At 36.6% G+C, this 23,708-nt stretch overlaps 1 protein-coding gene across 4 annotated transcripts in view; it reads right to left on the bottom strand.

Annotated features, from left to right (window-relative positions):
* Window positions 1–23,708, bottom strand: part of DMD (dystrophin) — a 1,602,346-nt gene that overhangs the window by 185,065 nt on the left and 1,393,573 nt on the right. For all 4 annotated transcript variants that reach the window (XM_069463910.1, XM_069463912.1, XM_069463911.1 and 1 more), the window contains one exon: window positions 15,944–16,004. In XM_069463910.1, coding sequence (XP_069320011.1) covers window positions 15,944–16,004 — 61 coding nt within the window. The remainder of the gene's footprint in view (window positions 1–15,943; window positions 16,005–23,708) is intronic.

The raw sequence follows: 23,708 nt of genomic DNA, 5'->3' as shown, positions 1-23,708 counted from the left end.
ACAAATATAACTGAGATTAAACAAAATATACCAAGTAAAAAATAACTTCATACTAAATTGGCTAATTATGAGTGAAATTGGCCATTTATGTTTTGACAATGATCAGAGACACCCTTGTAAACTATGCCTCTTTAGTGAATAATAATGCCATTTTATAGTTTTATGCTTTCATTTTAGCATTTGAGAACAGTTCACATACACACTAATTAATCTCTACAATGGTATTATACTCCTAAAGGCCAATTCAAGAAAGTAAATCACAAAATAGATTTGAAAAGCATAAGAAAAATTCATATATGCCTAAGAAAAAAACTCTCTACCTCCTGTACCTTGTTTATGTATGTTTTTATAGTCTTAGATCTTTAATATAAAATTGAAATAAAATGGAGATCATTATTTTAGTTCTTTTATTTAAATCAGAGGCAAATTTATGACTTAATTCCTTTATTTTGTGGGCATTTTTTATTGTGGTAAAATATATATAACAAAATTTACAATAGCTGGCACAGTAGCCACCCAAAAATATAGTTTGGTTAATTAATTGAATAAGTCCATTAATTAATACATTTGCCTTTGATAAAACAGAAACAAGCTCAATATTGTGAATTCCTGGGGTTTCCTCACTCATCCAAATGTGATGGCATCCCACTCCATGACTCTAAGAATCATGTATATGTTGATGATTCTACAAGTTATAGCTCTTAGCCTAACCTCTTCCTTGAGCTTCCGATTGACGTGTTGAGCTGCATACCTGGATACCTAACAAGTGCCTCAAACTTAGCATGTCTAAACCCAGGTAGCTCCAGGATTTCTATGTCCAATGAATGGCTATCTAGTTGGCAAGCTCACTTTTTGTTTATATTGAATGTTTTGCCTATTGTTGCTGGGGGTAAAGAGTGGCCAATAGGCAGGTATTACTGGAGCCCAGAAGCTCTTCAAACCACCCCTTAGTGCTATCAAAGTCTTCTAAAACAGATTTCTTTTTCCAAAAATTATTTATTTATTTTTAATTGGCAAATAGTAATTATGTATATTTATGGGATACAATGTGATTTTTTTTAGTTCATGTATATATCATAGGAAGATTCAAATAAGCTAATTAACATGTCTATCACTTCACCAACTTATTTTTTTGTGGTGAGAACATTAAAAATTTATTCTTTTAGCAAATTTTTTTGAGACAGAGTCTTACTCTGTTGCCCGGGCTAGAGTGCCGTGGTGTCAGCCTAGCTCACAGCAACCTCAGACTCCTGGGCTCAAGCAATCCTTCTGCCTCAGCCTCCCGAGTAGCTGGGACTACAGGCATGCACCACCATGCCAGGCTAAATTTTTCTATATATTTTTAGTTGTCCAGCTAATTTCTTTCTATTTTTTAGTAGAAACGGGTCTCGCTCTTGCTCAAGCTGGTCTCAAACTCCTGAGTTCAAGCGATCCACCTTCCTCAGCCTCCCAGAGTGTAGGATTACAGGCGTGAGCCACCACACCTGGCCTCTTTTAACAATTTTGAAACATACATGATTAACTGTGGTTACCATGAAATGCTATGGATCACTAAAACTTGATTTTCCCCACCAAACATTGTTCTTCAGGTTCCTGTTCCAGCCAGAAGCTCAGGAAACATCTGGATTACCCTCTTTCCCTTACTCCTGACTGCCAATGCATCAGCAAGGCCTATTCATTGTTTCCAAACCATATCTCTGGAATCCAACCACCTCTTGTGATCTCCCCTGCTACCAGTATCTAGATGTAATCTATAACCAGTGCTTTCCAAACTCCTAACTGGTGTCTCTGCTTCCACTCTGGATCTTCCTATTTCCTTACTCTTAACTCACATGCTCCAAGTGCAGCCTTCACATAGCAGCAAATCATGTCTCCACAATCTATTCTAGTCCGAAACTTCGCAATTACAAAGCACCAGCATAAAACAAAACCAAAACAAAACACTTCCAATCAAACTTTACCTAGGGCTTTGAGAAAGGTCAGTGTTTGCATTTCAAAGGTTTTCCTCTTTGAAGTTGCGGGGAGAAAGGACTGAGGGCTGAACTTGAATAGCCTTCTTGTTTGTAAATAAATTTACAAACCAGGTATACTTGGTTAATTTGTAACAAAATAGAAAATAAGGTTTGGCAACAAGTGTACTTTATATTGTGAACACTAAAACTAAATGAGACATATTGTCGGCCAAAATGTTGTTTTCTGTTGTTATTTATGATTGTATATATTTGAATTATCTTAAAAGACAATCAGGGAAGTCCCAGACAGTTAGATATTTAAAAGTTTGCTTTCTTTCTTTGAAAAGAATACATGAAACTTGGAAATTGAGAAATATATTTACTATAATACTCAAGTCAAAGAATTGAGACTTGCCCAATTAGGGTTTATATGAAATGAGTTTTCAAATTAAAAAAAAAATTGGAATAAATTATATCTTTTTAATGTATAACCCTTAACAGTTGTTTATATATTTTCTGATTGGTTTATGAACAGTAGAGATGCTGTTTTGTTCAATAACGTCCCCACATATTTTACAGAGAAATGAAGTTTGGAGAGTAATAAAATTATGTAAGGGCATATATATTATTTTATGGCAATTTACATCTTTGGACTCTTATGCCTAAATTTAATTTTCTATTGGATTATTATTTCATCCCTGCCTGACTTTGGTGTTTTATATCCCAAATTAAATTTCTCACAGATTTCCTTAGGTATATTATTATTCTATACAACAGTAATAATCTGTTCACTATAGCCACCATTATTGCTTAATAATCTTTGTAATTATTTTACCATATTTCTGTTTTTTGGTTTGCAATACATATATTTAATCAAAGGAAAGCAAAAAAAAAATCCTAAATTGACAAAATACTGTGAATAAATTCAGAAGTTGGTATAGTCAAGCATGAAAATGAATAAAGATAGCAACTTTGAGAAGTACATTGAACAACCTTAAGTACTGTTTTCTTCACTCTGCTGTTTATAAAACTTCGTGATAAAGGTGTTTGTTCACTATAGAACTAGAAGTTATTTGGATAAAAATGTTGCTGGTCTGGGATTCACGTTTCCCCAAGCAATATTGATTTGCTGGGGGATTTTCTTTCTTGTTCTTATTCAGTGTTTTTAATTTAAAATATCTTATATTTATGTTGCCTTTTTTCTGATGTTTTATTGAATTATTAAATAATTCTATATTTTCTAGGCCATAGCAACTACTGTAAGAGTATGGCCCAAACTGTCAGATTATATTACTCCGTATTCCTCTGCTCATCCCAGATCCTTCAGAGGTAGCTATTTTTACACATTCTATTAGACATCAGGATTTTTAGGTTTTAATTTTAAAGAAATGTTCCACATCTGAGCCCTCTGATATACCCAGAGTTACAGTTACAGTTATAGTTGCAGCCAGATAACTTTTCAGGAAAAATGACTTTGTAGATTGAACATGCTTTCGCCATCCTTCTATGTTAATTTTTTCCAATTCACAAGTGAAAACAAGATTAGTATGCTTTGAATCTACCAGCCAGTAGAGAAAGATCAAACTTCTACATCAACATAGAGCTACCCTCTTTCAGTTTATACATCTTCTTCCTAAGCAATACATTCAAAGACTTGGAATATAATTGGCAATTTTGCTGATGGCGAATGAGGCTGAGCAATATAAGGATGCCTTTTGCTACTCTACAGTACTTACAGTAAAAATAAAGGGCTCAGTGACTAAGAGTATATGAAATATGAGTTAGATAAACAGCTCTAAGGCCCTTGATGATAAAGTCTCTTTAAAAAGATATGAGATCACTTTTACCCCATCCCAAAAAGTTCCACCAAAAAAAACTATTTGAAAAAAATTGGCTCTCTTTTATCAGCATCAGGCATTTATGAAATCAATCGATTTTTATGTGCTTGATAATGACATGTAATATTTAACAGAGAAAGGCAAGAACTGGTGAGTATAACTAAATGCCAAACTTGAAGTCTTTTCTTTCCCAGAGGATGCCACTATGACTTTGCCTCAATGTACCTCTCTTAGATTCTACCACTTACCTTATTCCAACTTTTAAAAAAATCTAATATTAAGACATAGGCTCATATGTACTCAGTGAACAACCTTGGATCCAGAAGGCAGCCTGTGAGTACTGATAGAAAGAGGATTTGAAGGCATTCTCCTAAGATATCCTTCCAAAGTTTTGGCAATTGGTGCTGCAAAAGGGTTTCAAAGATTTTCAGTTTATAGGATAGTCCAACCAGGCAACCAATGCATCAGGCATTTTTTTCTGCTTTCAACCAACTGAAATACAGAAGATGAATGAACTGATGCTAAAAATTTCTCCCAAATATAATCAACTATAATCTCAGTGGGGTTATCTAGAATAACTGAGGCTGAGGCAGGAGGATCACTTGAGCCCAGGAATTGAGGATACAGTAAGCTATGATGACATCACTGAACTCTAGCCCAGATGACAGAGTGAGACTCTGCATCAAGAAAAAACAAAAACAACAACAACAACAAGAAAACTCAAGTAAGTTTTAAAAACTTTTACACAAAAACATTGACATTGAAAGGAAGCCATTTCAGCTCCCAAAGGCTTCCATTTCATAATCTGTTAATTACAAAAATTGAAAAATGCTCATGTGAATATTTCCCATTCTCCAGCCAGCCATGACCCATAAATCCCTAAATTCCAGGTTTATTTATAATAAGCAATCTAGCCAGACAAGGTATATCCTAAATAAAAATATTTTATATATAGGGACTTTTAGGTACCTTTCCACTAGTTAAACACTATTAACAAGATTAACAAGGTCTGGGAGATCATTAACATGTTCATAAGGTGGTCTGTTGAGGTCATTCATTCCCCTCACATCCCCCAGGCAATGAGTCACAGACTTGCTGTTAATACCCTTCCCTCTCTCTCTCTCTCTCCATACATATATGTACACAGGTGTGTTTATGTATATATTTAAATATATAAGTAAAATGTTCACAAATGTTTTTTTAATTGTAAGTATAAAGATATTTCTACCTCAAATTTTTGCTGTGCCTGCTCAGCCCCTCCTGCTCTATCTAGGGTTCATTCTTCTTTATTATTTGACGGTTTGGGGGCAGCAAAGTTTCTGTAGCACTGATATAATTAAGAGTGAGGAAAAATAATTAATCTGGCCTTTATTTGATAAAGCACTTATATTTATATATTAGTACAGAGTAGATACATATTCAGATAGAGATTCTTTTTAATCTTCAGAAAATATAAGTTATTCTTTATCTTCAAAAACCTATTAATTGCCCAAACTGGTTTGGTGATTTTGCGTCATTACAAGAGAAACTATACAAAATAATTCTTTGCCGCCATGTAATTATAATAATAAAAAATAAAGACCATCCTTCTGCAGTAAGATGAGATGTTCTACCTGTAATACATGGGGTGTCCCAATGCTCAATGCCTGGGGGAATCATGACTTATAGCCACAGGCCAAATGCTTTTGCCTAGTAAGGGTAGAACCATAGGCCTGAGGTTTATGGAAGGATGACTTTATTTGTTCAGGAAGGAGGGGATGGTGTCAAATTCAAGGACATGCATAAGTGTTCCAAAGGCTCCTGTAGAGCTGTTCTAGTACACCTGAGTTGACCATGTTCTACCTTTCAAAACGACTTACAATTGGAAGTATGAAGAGAAACACATTCTGTGGCATCTATTAGATTACTTGTCTTGGCCATACTTTCATCTTAGGGAAGCCCAGACAGAAGTGGTGGAATGTGACTCAAAAATCTTTTGCTTTCTCAACCTACATAGAGGTGGAAAAGTGCTTATATCAGGGTTGACCAGGTTTTTGTTTTATTTTGTTTTTTGTTCCTCTTTATTGCTCAAAACAGCAAAGAGTAACTTACATCTCTGGAAAACAATAGTGATAAAAGAACTTGTTTGAGTAGATAAGGCAAGGAAAAAGCACCAACAATGTGGAGAAGGAATAATAGGGTAGTGTTGGCAGTGCCCAAGATGGCAGCTTCATAGTGATGTACTGGCCACAGTTGGTTTACTAAGGGCCAGTTTTAAACCAACAGTACTAGGAAGTTGAAACAGTTAAGAATAACAGCTGAGATGATGATGATGATTTTAAATATCAATTATTTACTTTATTATTAGAGTGACTTGGGTAAGCCACCAACCTCTTTGAGTCTCAGCTCTTTCTTCTTTATTGGATAATAACTGGGGCTGTTATGAGGATTAAATGGGAAGATACAGATGAAACACTTAGCCAATCATTTAGCACATAGCAGGCACACCTTAAACTTTGCTTTTATTCCTGTCTAGGAGATTATATGGACTGTTAACTATGAGATACACCCTTTATAGAAAGCTTAAAACCATGAAAAAGTGACCAAACCAAAAGGAAAGAAAACAGCAATAACAAAAATTTCTTCTAAAACAATAAAGCAGCAAGTTAAAAATTACACCTTGCACTGACTATCTGACATGCAATGGCTTTGGGCACCTAGATGGATGTGGATAAACTGAGAAAGAAAGACAGAAAAAGCAATTGAAAGTTTCAGGAAGAACATGGAAGCTTCTTAGATTTATACCCCCAGGAGTTAATGATATCACAGGAGACATGATCATTTGCTGAATGCTGACAGTGGGCTAAGCCCCTTCTAGTACCTGTTCTTAGGAGCTTTCCAGTCTGCTGAGAAAAGGAGAGATTTTTTTTTCTATCTCATGCAAGGATTTATACAATGCATTCACAGTTTATTTTTAAAAGAAGAATCTATCTATCCGTACTAGAGAGAGAGAGAGAGAGAGAGAGAGAGAGATAACATGTTAACATTCTTCCCCAAAGAGGTATTTATTTCCCTCTCCCTATGCCCTACTCCGCCACCCTATGCCCTGGAATGAGGGAGAGGATGACTGAATGGGATTTGGAGTTTTCCCGCTGAGAAAGAGACATTTTCCACAACCAGGTCAGTGTTCAAAGGACTAAAGCTCTAAGGAAATTATCCAAAGGGGAGAGGCAGTTCAGGGTTATTAAGTTATTTTAAAATGTCTGGGCTGCTGCTGCTGACCTTTGTGAAAGGAACAGGATGCTACTTCCCAGGGGACAGGATAAAAAGCAATTAGAGAAGCCTAGGAGAGGCTCAGGAATGTTTGGGAATTCACACATACCCTAAATTATGTGGGAACTCTACGAATGAAAATAAACTAATTTGATCAGGGACATATTTGGGTCCCAGAAAATATTCTAAATATGTCGCTCATACTGGCTATATCTCTATGAGTGTTTTCCTAAAAGCCCAACACTCGGTATCTAGTAGAGGTCAATTAGACTTCAATCCAGTTTCAGAGGAGAGAAGGAAAGCCAATTAACATTTTCTTGAGTGATTACTTATGTGCCATAAAGTTGAATGAATGTCAGGATAAGTAAATTATTCAAATAACAGAGTCAGACTATGATAAATCTGGGTTTCAAATGCAGATTTCTTTAATGCCTCTACTGTATTTTTTTACCACATGATTATATGAGAAAGTGCATGTTTATAAAAGTTAGGAAAAGAAAATGAAGGAATAGCAGAAATAATTTACTCCTTTTCTTTTGAAGAAACAGACCTGAATATGTTCTATGCTCATTCTCACATTCCCAAAAGTGCCACAAATGAGGCAGGGGACACCTATGCTATACCATATGTATTATAATAGAGGTGGGTTTTTTTTTTTGCTTGTAAACAACATATTTTAGCTGCCACATATATATATGTTGCCACCCTTCAGTATTCTATATAACATATAGAATATTACATTTTTCTGTAAAATAAAATTTTATCATCTATGACAGTCTCTTAAGACTCAGTGGCTAATAGATCCCAGCCCAAAAAGTAGTTCCTATTCACAATGCTCAGTGAAACACAGTGGTTGATCAATTTAAAGCTCTATTGACCACTGGAAAACCAGAATAAGTCTCATGAATGATATTTAGGAAAAACAAAGACCCAGTTCTACTGAAACAAAGAAAGCCAGAGTTCAGAGTTGTCTCAGGCATTATCGAGTTTGACCTTCTCATTGTAAAGCAGGAAACTCAGCCCCAGATGGACTAAGTTATACCCCTAATCATATTGTTAGATAAAGACAGAATTGAATCTAGAACTTAGGTTTTGGTATGCACCATTCAGACATGCATGCTAAGGATTGTCTCTTAGGCACAAAACTGTAGACGATATGAGAAACTCTATCATAAAGACTCAGCATGCTTTCTAACATTAAAGTTGATGTCCAGAGGATATGAGAGATGTATTTGAGTTGTAAATCTAAAGTGACACACAGACACTGGAAGATTTTTTTTTTTTTTGAGACAGAGTCTCACCCTGTTTTTTGCCCAGGCTAGAGTGCAGTGCCATAATCATAGCTCACTGCAACCTCAAACTCTCGGGTTCAGGTGATGCTCCTACCTCAGCCTTCCAAGTAGCTGAGACTACAGGTGTGTACCACCATGCCTGGCTAATTTTTGTATCTTTTTCTTTTTGTAGTGACAGGGGTCTTGCTATTGCCCAGGCTGGTTTCAAACTCCTGGCCTCAAGCAATCCTCCTGCCTCAGCCTCCCAAAGTGCTGGGATTAGAGGCATGAGCCACCACGCCCAATGCTAGAAGATTTTTTGGAGGTAAAAGGAGTTAGGAGACTGAAAAGCATATAGAATTACTGATCTATGTTCATTCATTCATTCGTTCATTCAAATCTTTACTGAGCACCTGTTACCTGTGAGGCACTATGCTAGAAAAAGAGAGACAACATTTATCCTAATGTGGTCTGTTATTTCAGTCAAGATTATACTAACCAGCTTATGAAACTACAAAGAAGGATGTGAGATTTGTTTTTTAATGAACCTATGAGATACAGACAACACCAACATTTACATCTCCCAACAAGGTCTACAAAACCAAAGGCCAGACTTAGTACTCTGCATAACACTATGGCATCCCTTTCACTCTCTTTCAGTTAATATCTTAACCTGAGTTGTTTTCATGATTATATCATCAATTATGCATTACTGACTATTCCTTCATTGTGGTTCCAGAGCTTAATGAGTCTCAGCTAATTTGACCTTTGGAACCATCAAACTGTGGAGAAGAAAGCACAGCAGAGAAGATTGACCTCTGGGTTATCTTTGTGTACTAAAGCCTTTTGAAAAGTCAGAGCACCAGGCTTTTGGCAGTGATTTCAAAAATTTAATTACCCAGAGATATTCACCAGCATCCTCAAAGACTGACAGCTCAAATTAGACAGCTGATTCTCTGTTACATCCACTTCCTATCATCAATGGTGCTAAATGGTTATGTAAAAGGTTTAATATTATTTGTCCTTTCTATCCTGATAAGATTGATGGTGCAATAAGAATCCTCAAGGGCAATATGAAGATTCATTTTCACTTCTCTAGAAAACTGTCACAAACAATTTCTATTTCAAAGTCAACATTCATAAAATCAGAGAATGTTAGGTCTGGAAATGACTTGTGATGTCAGGTGATTCAGCTTCCTTAAATGACAGAAAAAGAAACTGAGGCCTATAGAAGATGAGTGATTCACCATTGGTCAGATAGCTAGTTGACAGCAAAGTAGACCTAGATTTCAAGTCTTCTGATGCCTGGTCTATTTAAAATGTCTACTATTTAATATTGTCCTGTCAGCTGCCAAAAGGTATATTTTTAAGAGAAATATATATGAGAAGGAACTTACCAGAAATAGCAGAAAATTATATGCTACACAATGTGCTCATATCCTATGAAAAACTGTGCAAAAATTCAACCAATTTTCAAAGTGAATATCAGAAGACTGGTATCATTCTTAGACTAGTAAAGTATCAGAAATAAGAAATGGGGGAATGTTTTCTAAGTCAGATACCACAATCCAGTGTTCTTTATAATAAGAGCCCATCTCATTGTCAGAAGATGTATATGCTGAAAACCAGCCAACACAGAGATTCTTAGCATGTTGATTTCTGTTAAAGCTAAGAAATAGCTAACCATTGCTCCCTCTGTATATAAATATAGGTACTGAAATAATAATCAATAATTCAAAGGAACAAATCAGGCAACCAAAACTTGAATTAGAGCAAATCCTGGCACAAATAGGAGCTGGAGCAAGGAGGGCAAGATATGCTTTAACACATCGACTGCCACACTCTAAAAACATTTTTTCCCCCTGGGGCCACAGTGTTTTATTATGAAAATAGAATGAAAACTTAAAAAACAAAATGATCCTTTCTAATTTAATGGGAAATTTGTTAGTTATTGTTTTCTGTGCATGAGTTATATGCAATTTGAAAAATAGTTCACATGGCTCAAGTAAAGGGATGTGTGAGTTATGTATGCTTCACAAGGCCCTGGGCTCAAAACTAGCATGAGTTAAATACAGCCCACCTGGCAGTTAATGTGATAAACATAGGAAATATTTGGAATCTGAAAAATTGCCCAGAAAACAGTAATAGAGGCAATAGAGTATGGGGTGGGGCAAGTAATGTCAAGATTCAGATGCTATTGGAGTTAGGGAACACTGGTACTAAAAGACAGAGTAAGATCCACGAGTTCAAACCATAATGTAGACCAACAAGATACAGAAGGACAGAAATACCAAAAGGTAAGTCTAAACAGATGGCCACAATTCCATGCAGAGTCAAATATTCGTTCTAGTAGAGCTATAGGAACAGTAGGCTGTAAGAAGACAGGAGAGTCAAAACCCAAACCAGCAATTTTGTCAGCAGACATAGAAAAAGTAATAAGAAATGTTGACTGAAGCAACTGTTAACTTCATCCAGGGAGGTTTTATATCATATTTAGCTAAGCAGGAGCCACCAGAAAGTTGTGAGCAATTCAGATGCAATAAATGGCTGTGGAAACATGCTTGGGATTGAGAGTGGAGAAAAGGGTAGATCAAGGTCATCAGGCAACATATATAGTAATGTATATACAACATCCAAAATAACCAGCAGGAAAAGATAGACACTCCTTTGGACATGAAGTTGCTTCTAGAGCATTGCACATAAAGAAAAGCTAAACAGTTAGCAGGTTCCCCAGAACCCCATTTTTCACTCTTCTGTGAAGTGCTTCAGAGATATATAGAAAGGGAACTTGATAAAATGCATCATTGCTGACCGAGTCAGCAGGTTTACTACTGAGTTTCATTAGTGAATTCCTCCCAATATTTAGCAACCACAGCATCTTTGAAGGAGGAAAGGACCAACTTCTCTAAAAATCAAATCCCTCCTAAGGGACAGCTGGCAGAAATATAAGGTCAAGCACTTCAGCTGGTATTACTGAAAAGTAGCAGAAAACCAACCTTCAGCTAGAACTAATATATGTAGAACAGGTTATGACCTCAATTGGTTTCTCCAATTTCTGTAACAATGGGAGACAGCAAATAGCATTTACTTTTTTCATGAGTGAATGGAGACTAGAGACAATGCTAACAGATTTCATAACCAATATTTGGGCTGTTCTAGTCACGACATCCCAAGAAAGATATAACAGAGCTGGAAAAGATCCAGGGAAAAACAACTAAGATGATCAAGGGGAAAGCTTATCTTTCAGTCAAGGACAGACTGAAAGACTAAAAAGGATTAGAGTTTCTCAGACTGGGAAGATGAAAATGAAAAAGCATTAGCGGGGGGATGTGAGGTTAAAGTCAACTCTGGGTAAATATAAATATGTTTACTGAATTCCAAAGCATTTAATTGGGGTCATTCCTTGAGGTTAAAGGATGCAGATTAAAGAGAAATTAAAACATTCCTTTATTTATGTAGAAGTCAGTACATTTGTAGAACATATTCTTAAGACAAGACTGAGATGGGGAATGGGAAAGATTTAAGACACCATTGGATAAACTCACTGCCAGGTGATTTACAATGTATTATTAAGAAATGATCATGATGGATCCTAATTTTTTAGGTGAAACTTACTAGGTTAATTGACAAAACAACTATCGGTATCTTCATCTGGGACAGAGTTCTGTGCTAGTTGCCCTGTGTTCTGACCCAGTATGATATTTCTTATGCTCTTATTATGACATCTATGCTGGAACATCCTGCATGCAAGTTTGGGATTCCTAAATTCTTTTAACAGTCCAGAACACAGAAGAATAATTTTCAAACTCATTAAGAAAGCAAGAGAGTCCCAGCTCTTGGCTCTCTTTGGTTTACCCATATGGGAGTATGCAACATAAAAAGGTGAAAGAAATCCTAACAGAATGCAGCAGCTGGTTAAAGGCTATTATACTGAAATTTTCATGAGTTTGACAGTAGGCCAAAAAACTACAAAATGGCAGAGAGTAGAAAAGGCAGTTGTAACAGGTTGAACATTGTTGGTGATTATTTTTTCAGTGGCAATGAAAGTTGTAATCAAATAACCTGAAAGAGATGCCGGCAGAATAAGAGAGTCCCAAGGGAGAGGAAATATGAAAACCATAACAATGATGTATGCTCTGGACTAATAAACTAGACAAACATGTAGTTCGAAGTATCAAAATCAAGGTTCTTAGCATCGTACGAAAAGCTGGAGTCAGGATGCAGGCATAAACACTGCTTGATTTGCAATCTAGAGCAAAAGATATTGTTAATGACTTGAAACCTCAAAGATGAGTGCACAACTCAACAACCAACTAGGAACTGTGCTACTGGTATAGAAACCTCTTGTTATTTGGATGATCACTTTATCCCAGCATTGAAAAGGAAAAAGTATAAAGCATTAAAAAAATAGCCAGAGAAGACACCTGGTTTCACAGTTGGGCATGTGTGGTAAAAACTCTTGAATGGAAGTCAATACAAACCAGACAAGAAAGAGGAAAAATGGGGACTGGTTGAAACAGTGTCATTGTAAGCTTATTTTTATCATTATTTTTGGACCAACATAGCATCTCAGGTTATGAATGGCATTAGGCAGTGCACGAACTACACTGATTCTTGTGCATCAAATTAATTTGCTTTAAGTAGAATATTTTAGATAATAGTAATGGATAATAATAAAGCACAATGGCATTAATAATCTGGTTACTGACAATGTATATTTTATGAACATGTGTTCTCCCTATATTATAGACAATGTTTAACATTTTAGATTTATATTTGAGAAATTATATAATCCCTAATTTCAAATAGATTACAATTATAGAGATAACTATTCTCCATAAAACTTCAGAGATATCTTTGAGAAATTATGTAATTCCTCATTCTAAGGAATTTATCACTTCAGAGTCTTTTAATGTCTCCATACTCACCTTTCTACTAATGTTTTCCATTTATTGTTCTATATCTGTTATCATTGGGCCAGAAAGAATAATAGTCCTAAATTATACACCACATTTTGAGCTCTTTAAAGAGGTGCCTAGAAAAATGGAGTGAATTGAGAGGGCATATCTGAAGCTAATTAAATAGTGGAAAAATAAAATTCCTATATATTTTTTAAAAAATATGTTATGTTAATAATTAAAATAATGAATTTAAACAATAAAGATAACATTCTTGAGCGAAAGCTGAGATCTTAGGTTTTTGAGTTTGGACAAGACCATTGAATGAGCCACACTCATTGATTCTTAGAGCTAAAAAGTAACTTAGATATCATCTAGTCCAACTGTTTATTTCATAAATGATAAATCAAGGTTTTGATAGGTTAAGTGACTTGCCCAAGGCCACAAATCATTTAATGACAGAGTCAGGACTCGAATTCAAGTTTTTTTTTATTCACAGATCTGTTCCCTTACTAATACTACCATGATGATGATCTTCAAGTACATGAAGGAGCATTGGACAAATAGGATATGTAGCTGCTCTCTAATTTCACTGAGAAGCAAGAGATTAATTCATGGGAGGAGAAGGTGGGAAGTACAGCTTTTCTGCAAATTGTATCATTTTTATTTTTTGGACTGAATTCATTTCCATTCTCACAGCAACATCCATGATGTTACATCTCTTGTAGCAGATATAATATCATAGAGAAGAAGATGAATATTTAGAGAAAAACAATGGGACTAGGGATTCCAGGAATCTGTATGAGACACTTAACAGCCCCAAACAGGTAGTAATTTGGAGAACAATGGCTTAAAGGTGTCTTGGATTCTTAAGTGGTCCTAAAACTTCATCTACAAAAGGAGAAAAAGAGTCTTTATTTCACCTCATAAAAGAACTGGATAAAAATGTGAGCTTTATAAGTGGATTGAGAAAGTAGCAGATCTCAAATATCTTAGAAATGAAAATTTGTGGCCGGGCGTGGTGGCTCACGCCTGTAATCCTAGCACTCTGGGAGGCCGAGGTGGGCGGATCGTTTGAGCTCAGGAGTTCGAGACCAGCCTGAGCAAGAGCGAGACCCCATCTCTACTAAAAATAGAAAGAAATTATATGGACAGCTAAAAATATATATAGAAAAAAAATTAGCCGGGCATGGTGGTGCATGCCTGTAGTCCCAGCTACTCGGGAGGCTGAGACAGGAGGATCGCTTGAGCTCAGGAGTTTGAGGTTGCTGTGAGCTAGGTTGACGCCACGGCACTCACTCTAGCCTGGGCAACAGAGTGAGACTCTGTCTCAAAAAAAAAAAAAAAAAAAAGAAATGAAAATTTGTGATGACAAAGACACTAATGTAGAAAATCACTGTGAAGGTTTTGAATAAAATAGTTCCATAAAACATACAGCGGATGTAAAGCAACAGTGCATGTCTAGATCAATATATTATTTAATAAAACATGTGATTTAAATAGGTAATTAAAACATGTAATTTAGAGTGACTAAGTTAATGAATTAAATATAATAAAATAATAAAATTAAATTAAAAAATAAGAAAGTTAAAAAGCACGATCAAAACATGTTAAGGAAGAATTTTTAAAGTTAAGAGATATGTCATCTGGAAAAATTTAATAAGACAAAGGGTAAACCATTTCTTAAAGGATGTATCTCTTCTTGAAGAGCCAAAAGACTCCCTTTATCCTCATTCTTCTGAGCTAACAAAATAGAAGCATGAAATCAAATTTCTTAGAACTGTAGTAATGAAGATCTAGGACTGCTGTTATTGCTTTAGAGTTGAATTAAGAAGAATTGATGGGCAATGGAAGAATAAAAACAGACTCAATAAAAGATGGCAAGCTGAAAAAATGGGAAAACATTTAATATTTTTAGTTACACTCATGGCAGAATCAAGTTCAAAGTATTCAGTTGGTATTAAAGACTATTTCACAAACCAGATCAATTTGAATTGTTGTTTAGGTAGCTAATTCAAAGTTAAATTTAAATTTGACTCTACTGCATGATTGATGAGAGACTGTTAAGGTATAATAATCACTCAATATCCTCTCTCTTCCATGTTGACCCAGTGTATCATAATTTATATTTCTTGCAACATCTTTCAGAAGGTGCTTGAAAACATCTATATTCCTTGGACTGGCACAAATGGTCCCAGAAAACAGTACCATTCTATTATTATTAGGTGAGAAATACTGAGTGCTATGTATCAGGAATGAACAACTCAGCTCCACAAACCCAGGACTGCTGCTTTCTGCTTTTTGGATATATGAAGTATTCATTCACCTAAAACAGTTTATGTACATATAACTGCAGAAATCTTCCATCTTTGTCTGAAGAAGAAATGTGGGAAAAGCCCTAGATAAATGAAATTGTTCTTGCACATATCCACTCCCACTATCAATAATATTATCTGGAGCTTTATGTTCTACTGAGAAAAGTCTGCCCCCCATCACAAAACACACCATATATGCTGTATTAAAATGAAATTTTCTTAAAAGCAGTTCCCTATTGCATCAGCAAATTTATGATGGTAATTTTAGCATGAGTTTACTATCCAAGATTCCTCAGGAAAGAAAGAAATAGGTATTGTAGGCCATGTTGATGTCACATTTTTAAAATAAATTCATTTGTGAATATACAGATTAGTCACAATAAATGCTCCTTTAAGAATGTGATTCTTCCAACTTACTTGATATAGTAGGGCACTTTGTTTGGCGAGATGGCTCTCTCCCAGGGACCCTGTACAGAAGCTGAAAAAGGGGGAAAAAAAGAAAGAAAACAAGGAGGTCAAATTCATTGCAAATAGGAAAGACAACATTAATTTCAAGAATTACAATTTTACACCGATATTGGTCTGTTTGCTCAGTTGCCCATGAAGACAGGACGGATTAACCTGCTGTTCTGAAATTTCTGTCCTAATCTAAGTGAAATTGAACTCATTCAGGCACAAAGATAAATGCAAAGAAAAAAAAAAAAACTTTCCACTGCTGAACCTATAGAACAGATAAGAAACTGAATGAGTAGACTGACGGGGTTTCTTGTATGTGTCTCCATTGGGTGCTTTTCTTATAACACTTCCCGTTGCTGCTTCTCAATATCTTTTAGTATTTGATTGACCCGGTTTTATTAGGTTAGCAGCTGAAACATCCCTCTGTGATATATTTACATTCTAAGTTATTGAAGCTAAAGTACAATGCTTATCACTCTGGTATGCTTGTTTTTCTCTTTCTTTGGTTTAAAAAGAATCCAAATTCATTTACTGATTATATGCTTAATTGGTGCCTCAAAATGTCAGCCAACCAGCTTGATCTTATTAGAAAAGATAACCAAAAGTGAGAGAATGGCACCTGATATTAGAGTGCAATAAAATTTTTGTGATGAGTGATGAATCCTATAGGTGAAATTTAATTTCACATACTGGGAATTCATTTTATAATGACTTGGTTGTATATTAGTCAAATGAATCATCTTTACACGGTTTTATTTATGCTTAATCTGTAGGGTTTTTTTTCTTTCCTAAAGCTGAACCTCTACAAATACCTTTTATACACATTTGATCTAATGGTTTTTTTTTTTTTTTTTTGAGACAGAGTCTCACTCTGTTGCCCGGGCTAGAGTGAGTGCCATGGCGTCAGCCTAGCTCACAGCAACCTCAAACTCCTGGGCTCAAGTGATCCTCCTGTCTCAGCCTCCCGAGTAGCTGGGACTACAGGCATGCACCACCATGCCCGGCTAATTTTTTCTATATATATTTTTAGCTGTCCATATAATTTCTTTCTATTTTTAGTAGAGATGGGGTCTCGCTCTTGCTCAGGCTGGTCTCGAACTCCTGAGCTCAAACGATCTGCCCACCTCGGCCTCCCAGAGAGCTAGGATTACAGGCGTGAGCCACCGCGCCCGGCCTGATCTAATGTTATTTTTTATTTCTTTAAGACAAAATAATCCTGTTTAGGATACACTATAACATTTCCTCAACAATAAAATCTTCCTCCTGAATATTGTTTTAAGACACTGGAGTTTTAAGAAACAGAATAGCATCAGAAATAGAAATATAAAAAACATTCTTATTACCATCAAGCCATTTTATGTGTATGTACATTTTTTTCCTGAATTTTCGTCCTGCTAATAATTTGAAGCACAGCTGATGCTGACCATTATTTCCTCTTATGAAAAGCTACCTTCTAAATTAGTCTCACAGTAAATTCACTCTGCAGTGTATTGAGATGTAAGAAAACGTCAAAGCTAATATATCCTTGACTACACTGTATAATATGAAAGAACAGCTTCTAATAAAAGTTAGCTTCACCCACTGCCAGGCAATTTAAGGGTAATGAAACTCCAGCTTCTTTGTTTTATATAGAGTAGTAGAGGGATTGAATCACCCAACCTTTAACCAGACATGCTGTGTTGTTCCTTGGAGATATGTCATTTAAACAATATAAGAAATGGATTTGTATTTAGCCGCTAATTATGCTTTTTCATTTTGGCAGACAGGAATTTTTAATATGGAAAAAACAAGATATTTAGCTGCTGTTTTGAAGTAGTCCCTCACCTTCAATTTCTCTCTTGTCTTTTCTCTGTTCCTTTCTTTCTCTTTCCCCCTGCTTTCCCTTCTTCCCCTTCCATCCTGCCTTTCTCAGTCTCTGCCCAACTATCCTCTTGTCCTGTTTTCTTCCCTAGGATACAGCTCTCCTGTTCAGATTAGTTCACAGAGTAAATAAGATCTGATTTAAGGACATGGGCTGGACTCCCTGACCTACCTGGTTAGAGTCTGATGTTATGGAAATCGGAAAACCCTACCCCTCTCTAGCTAGGAACATGGTAAAGAGGCAGAAATTAGAGTCCTGGCTGCTCTGTGCACCCTCTTCTTAAAATACCAGCATCATAAAACGAAGGAGGGAACTCCAGAAAGCATTTGGTCCAGCTCTCGCTGGCTGTAAATGCCAAGTCTGTGAATGCCTAAACTGAGAAAAGAACGGCTATTCTTTCCGTAAAGGTCTCTATGGACGGAGGCCGCAGGATTTCTTTCATTATCCCTCTCCGGTTCTTTATCATTCTAATGGTCCAGACATTCTTTCTAATTCTGAGGATGCTGGATATGTCCTCTGGTAGCACAAGAGTCAGTTTGGATTTCCTACACTATTCTATTCCTAGGTGCCTTTCAGAGAGAAGTGGGTTGGAGGAGAGGTCTGCTGATTGCCTGGCCTGGCTTGGGGGCTTTCTTCTAGAAAAAAAAAAGCCTTCTAGCAGCTAATCTAGCAAGAGACAGAGGAAAATCAGTGGTGCAAGGCTGAGCTAATAGTGAGACCTCCACAGAGTATCTATAGTTGACCTTGCATTGTTAAACATTAAAAGGAAAAAAATCCCAATGAAACACCAGAGGCATTATCAGAATATGCTTGAACTAAATGGCTGCAAAGATTTTAAAATAATTTTTAAAAAATTATAAGTTCCAGATCAATATGAAATGTTAAGCTTTTGTAACTGGAGTTCTTAATTGTTCATCTTTTTAAAAAAAAATGCTTTTTGTCTTTATGTGTAGCTATCAAATAGATCCAATGGTAAGATTCAGTGCAATTTTTTTCCTGAAAGATGTTTTTCCCCTTTGCCTCACAGTTTATAAATTCACCTAAGCAACTGCTTTGCAGTCATCATTTGAAACACTGAAATTTTTATACTCAGAAATGTCCTTGATGCAATAAAAAAACGTAAATAACAACAGCTTTCTCCCATTCCTTCCCTGCCCCATCACAACCACATACACACACACTTGAACTACTTGTTTTAAAAATAACACACAATTGGATGACAGCTCTATGGGATTGAAATCAGTGCTCCTTCTTGAGAGACTGTTAAAGGGTTGTTGGCAATTCCATTTGGGGCTGCCAGATGATTCTGGTCTTGTATCCATTCAAAAGTTGATCAAATATGTGGTAACTCTCATAAGTGTGCCACAGAATTATTTTTTTATTTCTTGCAATAGTACCCATGCCAACAACAGCTGTTTCTTATCTCAGTGTACCAGTGGAAGCTTGTCATCCTTCACAAAGCTAGCCTACGTAATAGACACACACACCTTTTATGTCTGATGTGTCCATTTTTAGTAGCCCATCAAAAGCAGATTTATCAGCAAATAGTTTTTATATGACACCAGGTTGTCCTTTGGTATTTTCTTATACAGATGTTTCTGTAACCACTACATGTAATTTCAATGCAGTTTTGTGATTCAGATTCTCTAGTGTAAAAATCATTCATTATCATACGGTACCAGCACCATGGAGCGTTGTCTACTGAATTTAAATAGAAAACTACACGTGAGTTTATTTATTCCAAAACCAACCTCTGAATTTCGCCTTTCGTTACAGCTGGAGTATGTTATTAAGAGTGAGAAAGTGTAGCGATTCTACCTTCAAATGTTTTTCCTCTCTTGAGGTGACAGGATTCAATATTGTGCCCAAAGTGGTTTTGAAAATCACAAACACAGGCCACACTATTTAGGGGAAGTTCTTATTTCAACCATTTTTTAATGCATGATGAACAGAATGTGCCAAGCGATGCACCCTGGTGTTAAGCCATATTTTAATCGACACAGGGGCCTAACCAGAAAATGAAAAAGAATGCTAATGTTATTTAAGCCATGCCAAAAGAGCACTCTCTGGAATTCAGACCCAAATACATTCATTAATCTTTCTACTTTTCTTCTATTTGGCGGATTTGGAGTTTGATAACATAGTTGGGTCAAAAAAAGTTGAGGCAGTTTAGAAAAACAAATAATATAATGTTCACAGGAGATAAAATAGAAAACTTACTTCTGGGTTAAGGAAAAGGCATTAGGGAGGATCTCCAAGCCACTGGTACTTGGTTCCTCAGAAGTACGTCTAGCAATGGTTTTATGGACATATTTTATATTGGTGCAGTGAGCAATATTTTTTAACCTTTTTCTACATCCTCCCCAAGAAATCTTTTTAACATTTTCTGTAATCATCTTGCCCTCCATGAAATTTTAATATCACAAATATACTATATGTCTGTTTATGGATTATATGTATCTATCTTTACACATAAAAAGAGTAAAACTTTTTTTGTTCTCCAGAAACCAATTCTCACGCCCTTGAGGGCAATATTGCCCCCATTAAGAATGCTTGATCTAGAGAAAGTTGGGCGGGGAAGGAAAAAAGAACAAGGAGTTATTGAGAACTACTTATGTGCCTGAAACATGGCCTAAACTAGTTCATGTGATACTCATAATGACCTGTGAAGTAGGTATTTTCATTTTGCAGAAGATGAAACCACTAAGATCACATGAGATCAAGTGAGCTAGTAAGATCCTAAATCAGTAAGTAATAGATCCTAATTTTGATTTATTACTCAAAATGAAATCAGATAGATGATTCAGGAAATAAAGGAGAAAACAAACATACTTCATGTGTACTATGTGCCCTGCCTGCACTGTATGTTACCTAACGTAATCCTCCCAAGTGCCCTATGAGGTCATGCCATTATATGATTATGTATAAAGAAACTGAGGCTCAGAAGTGTTCAGTAAACTAACCCAGGTCACGCAGCTAGTAAAGAGTGTACCCAGGATTACAACCAGGTCTGTCTAGTTTTTGAACTTCACTCTATGTTATCATGAATGGTACATCACAGACAATAAATATTTGCCAAAAAGTCGAGTAAATTAATACATCTTAAAAGGGATTTTAACATCATCTAGTCCAAGTTCTCTACACTATATCTGATATCTATATTTACCCTCTACATCATTTCCACCAAATGGTTTTCCAGGAGCTGCTTGAACAACTTTATTGCCACCACATTGTGGAGGAGCACTTGTGAATTTTCCATAGCTTTAATGATGTTTAGAAACAGCTTCCTTTTATTCTGGTCAAAAATCTGCCTCTGTAATCTCCACCATCGCTCCTGTTTTAAATGTCCAAAATAAATTATCTGATCAGTTTTAGAGAAGCTAATTTCAAAAGAGCTGAGACTTACTTTCACCTGATAAAGATAAAAACAGAGCCCCAATTACTAAAGAAACAGAACAACACCTAACATCACTTCATTCATTATGCAACAATTTTTTACAGAGTATCTCCTATGCACTAGGCACTGTACAAAGTACTGGTGCTATTGCAGTAAATAAGACAGACACAGTTCTTGCTACTTTGCTCTTACTTTTAGTCTCTGAGGATATCTTTCAATGAGCACATCTACTATTCCAGCATTAAAATGAATAAACCAGTATTTACTGAACAAACATTATGTGCTCAACTCCACACTAGGTTTCTGCAGGCAGGAGGGGTGGGGTGAGTTTGGGTGGGGAAAGAGGTCTTAACATGTCCCATGCCCTTAAAGACTGTATTACTTAAATGGGATCAGGTTTTAGAAGGACATATATTATAATGGGACTGTATCAATCAGGGTCCTGGCCGGAAACAGACGGCACATTCAAATAGGGTAAGTTGAGGAAACTTTAGTAAAAGGGCTTTTAATAAAGGTGTATGAAGGATATAGGGAAATCACAAGGGATAATATTAATATCAATATGTTTAAAAGGGAGCCATTGAGCACACACACTGGGTAAAGAGGGGCATGTGACAGGATCTTTGGTGAAGGGAGGTGAGGGAATAAGCATTTCAACCTCATTCTCCATTTCCCACCATCTCCTACCACAGTGCTCCACTGGCTGAACCCAACCTGAAGCTAAGAGGCTGGGGTTCCTTTCGTGCAGCCCACACAGGTCAACCTCACGAGGCCCAGAGCAAGGCAGGGAAGTGTGGAGAGTGGTTGTGGAGGGGCAAAGTGCAAACACTTCCTCATGCTGCTGCTATGACAATAGCCTCATATCTTTCTGCAGATTCTCCCCAGCTTCTCGTCTAATCCAATATAGCACTAAATGATTGATTGCTCCAAAATACTGTCTGGAGCACATTGCTCTTATTCAAAAACCTTCCGTAGTTCCCCTGCATATAAATCAATTTTAAAATTCCTTCCCCTGGTATCCAAGGCCCTTTACTTCCTGACTTCCCCTCACCTTTGTCTCCCAGTCCTTCCTTACATGACCCCCTCCACCTCCCCACTGCTTCTCCTTGTCCTTGCTTTCAAATCCCCGTACTCAGTGACAGAGACAGCTGAATGTATTATACCTAGTCTCCTCTTTTTTAGTAACAGAATTTCTAACCATTGGATGCAGCGATATTCCTAAGGCCTATGCATGCCAGCTGAGGATATTTGGGTGAGACTTCTAGGAAAGTTCTGTGAAGATGGCTGATTCAATGGAGAGGCAGCTTTTGCCCTTTTCCCATTCTCCTTCTTCCTACCTAGAACACAGATGTGGTGGTGGGCAGAGCTGGAGTCACCAGGACAATGGAAGGCATCTAGGTTGCAATTCCCCAGAAGTAGATGCTGAGACAAGGATGTGAGTGCAAGTAGTTTGGGTGGTGATTCAAGGAGGAGCTGGGAAGCGAGACAGGAAGGGAAGGAAGTGGATAAAAGATGCATTATTGCTTTGGTCACCTGAGGCTCAGGGCAGCCATGGGCTTCAGTGTAGAACACACTTCAGAGTTACCCCACCTGAGGGGTTAGGGAACTGGGTTATTTATCTACTATTGCTTGGGGGCTGCTCCTGGAGTATGGGGAGGATGGTCATTAACTCCCTAGCACATCTGGCCTTCCTCTTGTGCCAGTGAGCAGGCTCTAATGGCCAGGGGAGGCCTTAAACGCAGAGTTGTAGGTCTCTGTGGTTGGAAGTGTAGGTTTGGTGTGCCTGGGCGTGGTGAATGCCGGGGGCATATGGGGAGGGCCGTGACAACTTATGCTACAGAAGCCATGCACTAAGAGTGGCTGAAAAGAAAGATATGAGAAGTTTGAGTTCCTGGTGAATATGAGTCACCATTCCAGCTTATCTCTGAATTTCTATACAAGAAACTTATAAAACCCCTCCTTTGTTTAAGCCACTGTTGATTTTTTTTGTTACATGCAGCCAAACTTGCTTCTAACTGAACCACCCTCACTCCACCCCCACCTACTCAAAGCATCTATGGCTGCTCACAGCATCCCTGGCTCAGCTTGGATACCACGCTTCTTCTTTTTTCTTTAATTTTTAATAATATTTCTTTTTTTCTCTTGACTACAAAAAGCAATAGCATGATTGTAGAAAAACACACAGGAGAAAATTTGAAACTCTCAGTATTCCCACCACTCAGGTATAACTTGTTAACATTTTCATATACATCATTTCACATATATACTTGTTTATTTTGCGAGATTCAAATCATATTATAGACATAAGTTTTTACACTGTCTTTTTCACTTAAATATATTGGGAGAAAATATAATATGAACACATTTTCCACCTTCTCGTATATTCTTTAATAATTGATTTTTATTGTTTTTAAAAATTTACATGTAGTAAAATTAGTTTTTGGTATATACAGTTCTATGAGCTTGAA

Source organism: Eulemur rufifrons, chromosome 30 (assembly GCF_041146395.1).
Source record: "Eulemur rufifrons isolate Redbay chromosome 30, OSU_ERuf_1, whole genome shotgun sequence".
Classification (NCBI taxonomy): Eukaryota; Metazoa; Chordata; class Mammalia; order Primates; family Lemuridae; genus Eulemur; species Eulemur rufifrons.
Note: the sequence above shows the minus strand (reverse complement) of the source record. Positions and strands in the feature narration are given on the sequence as shown.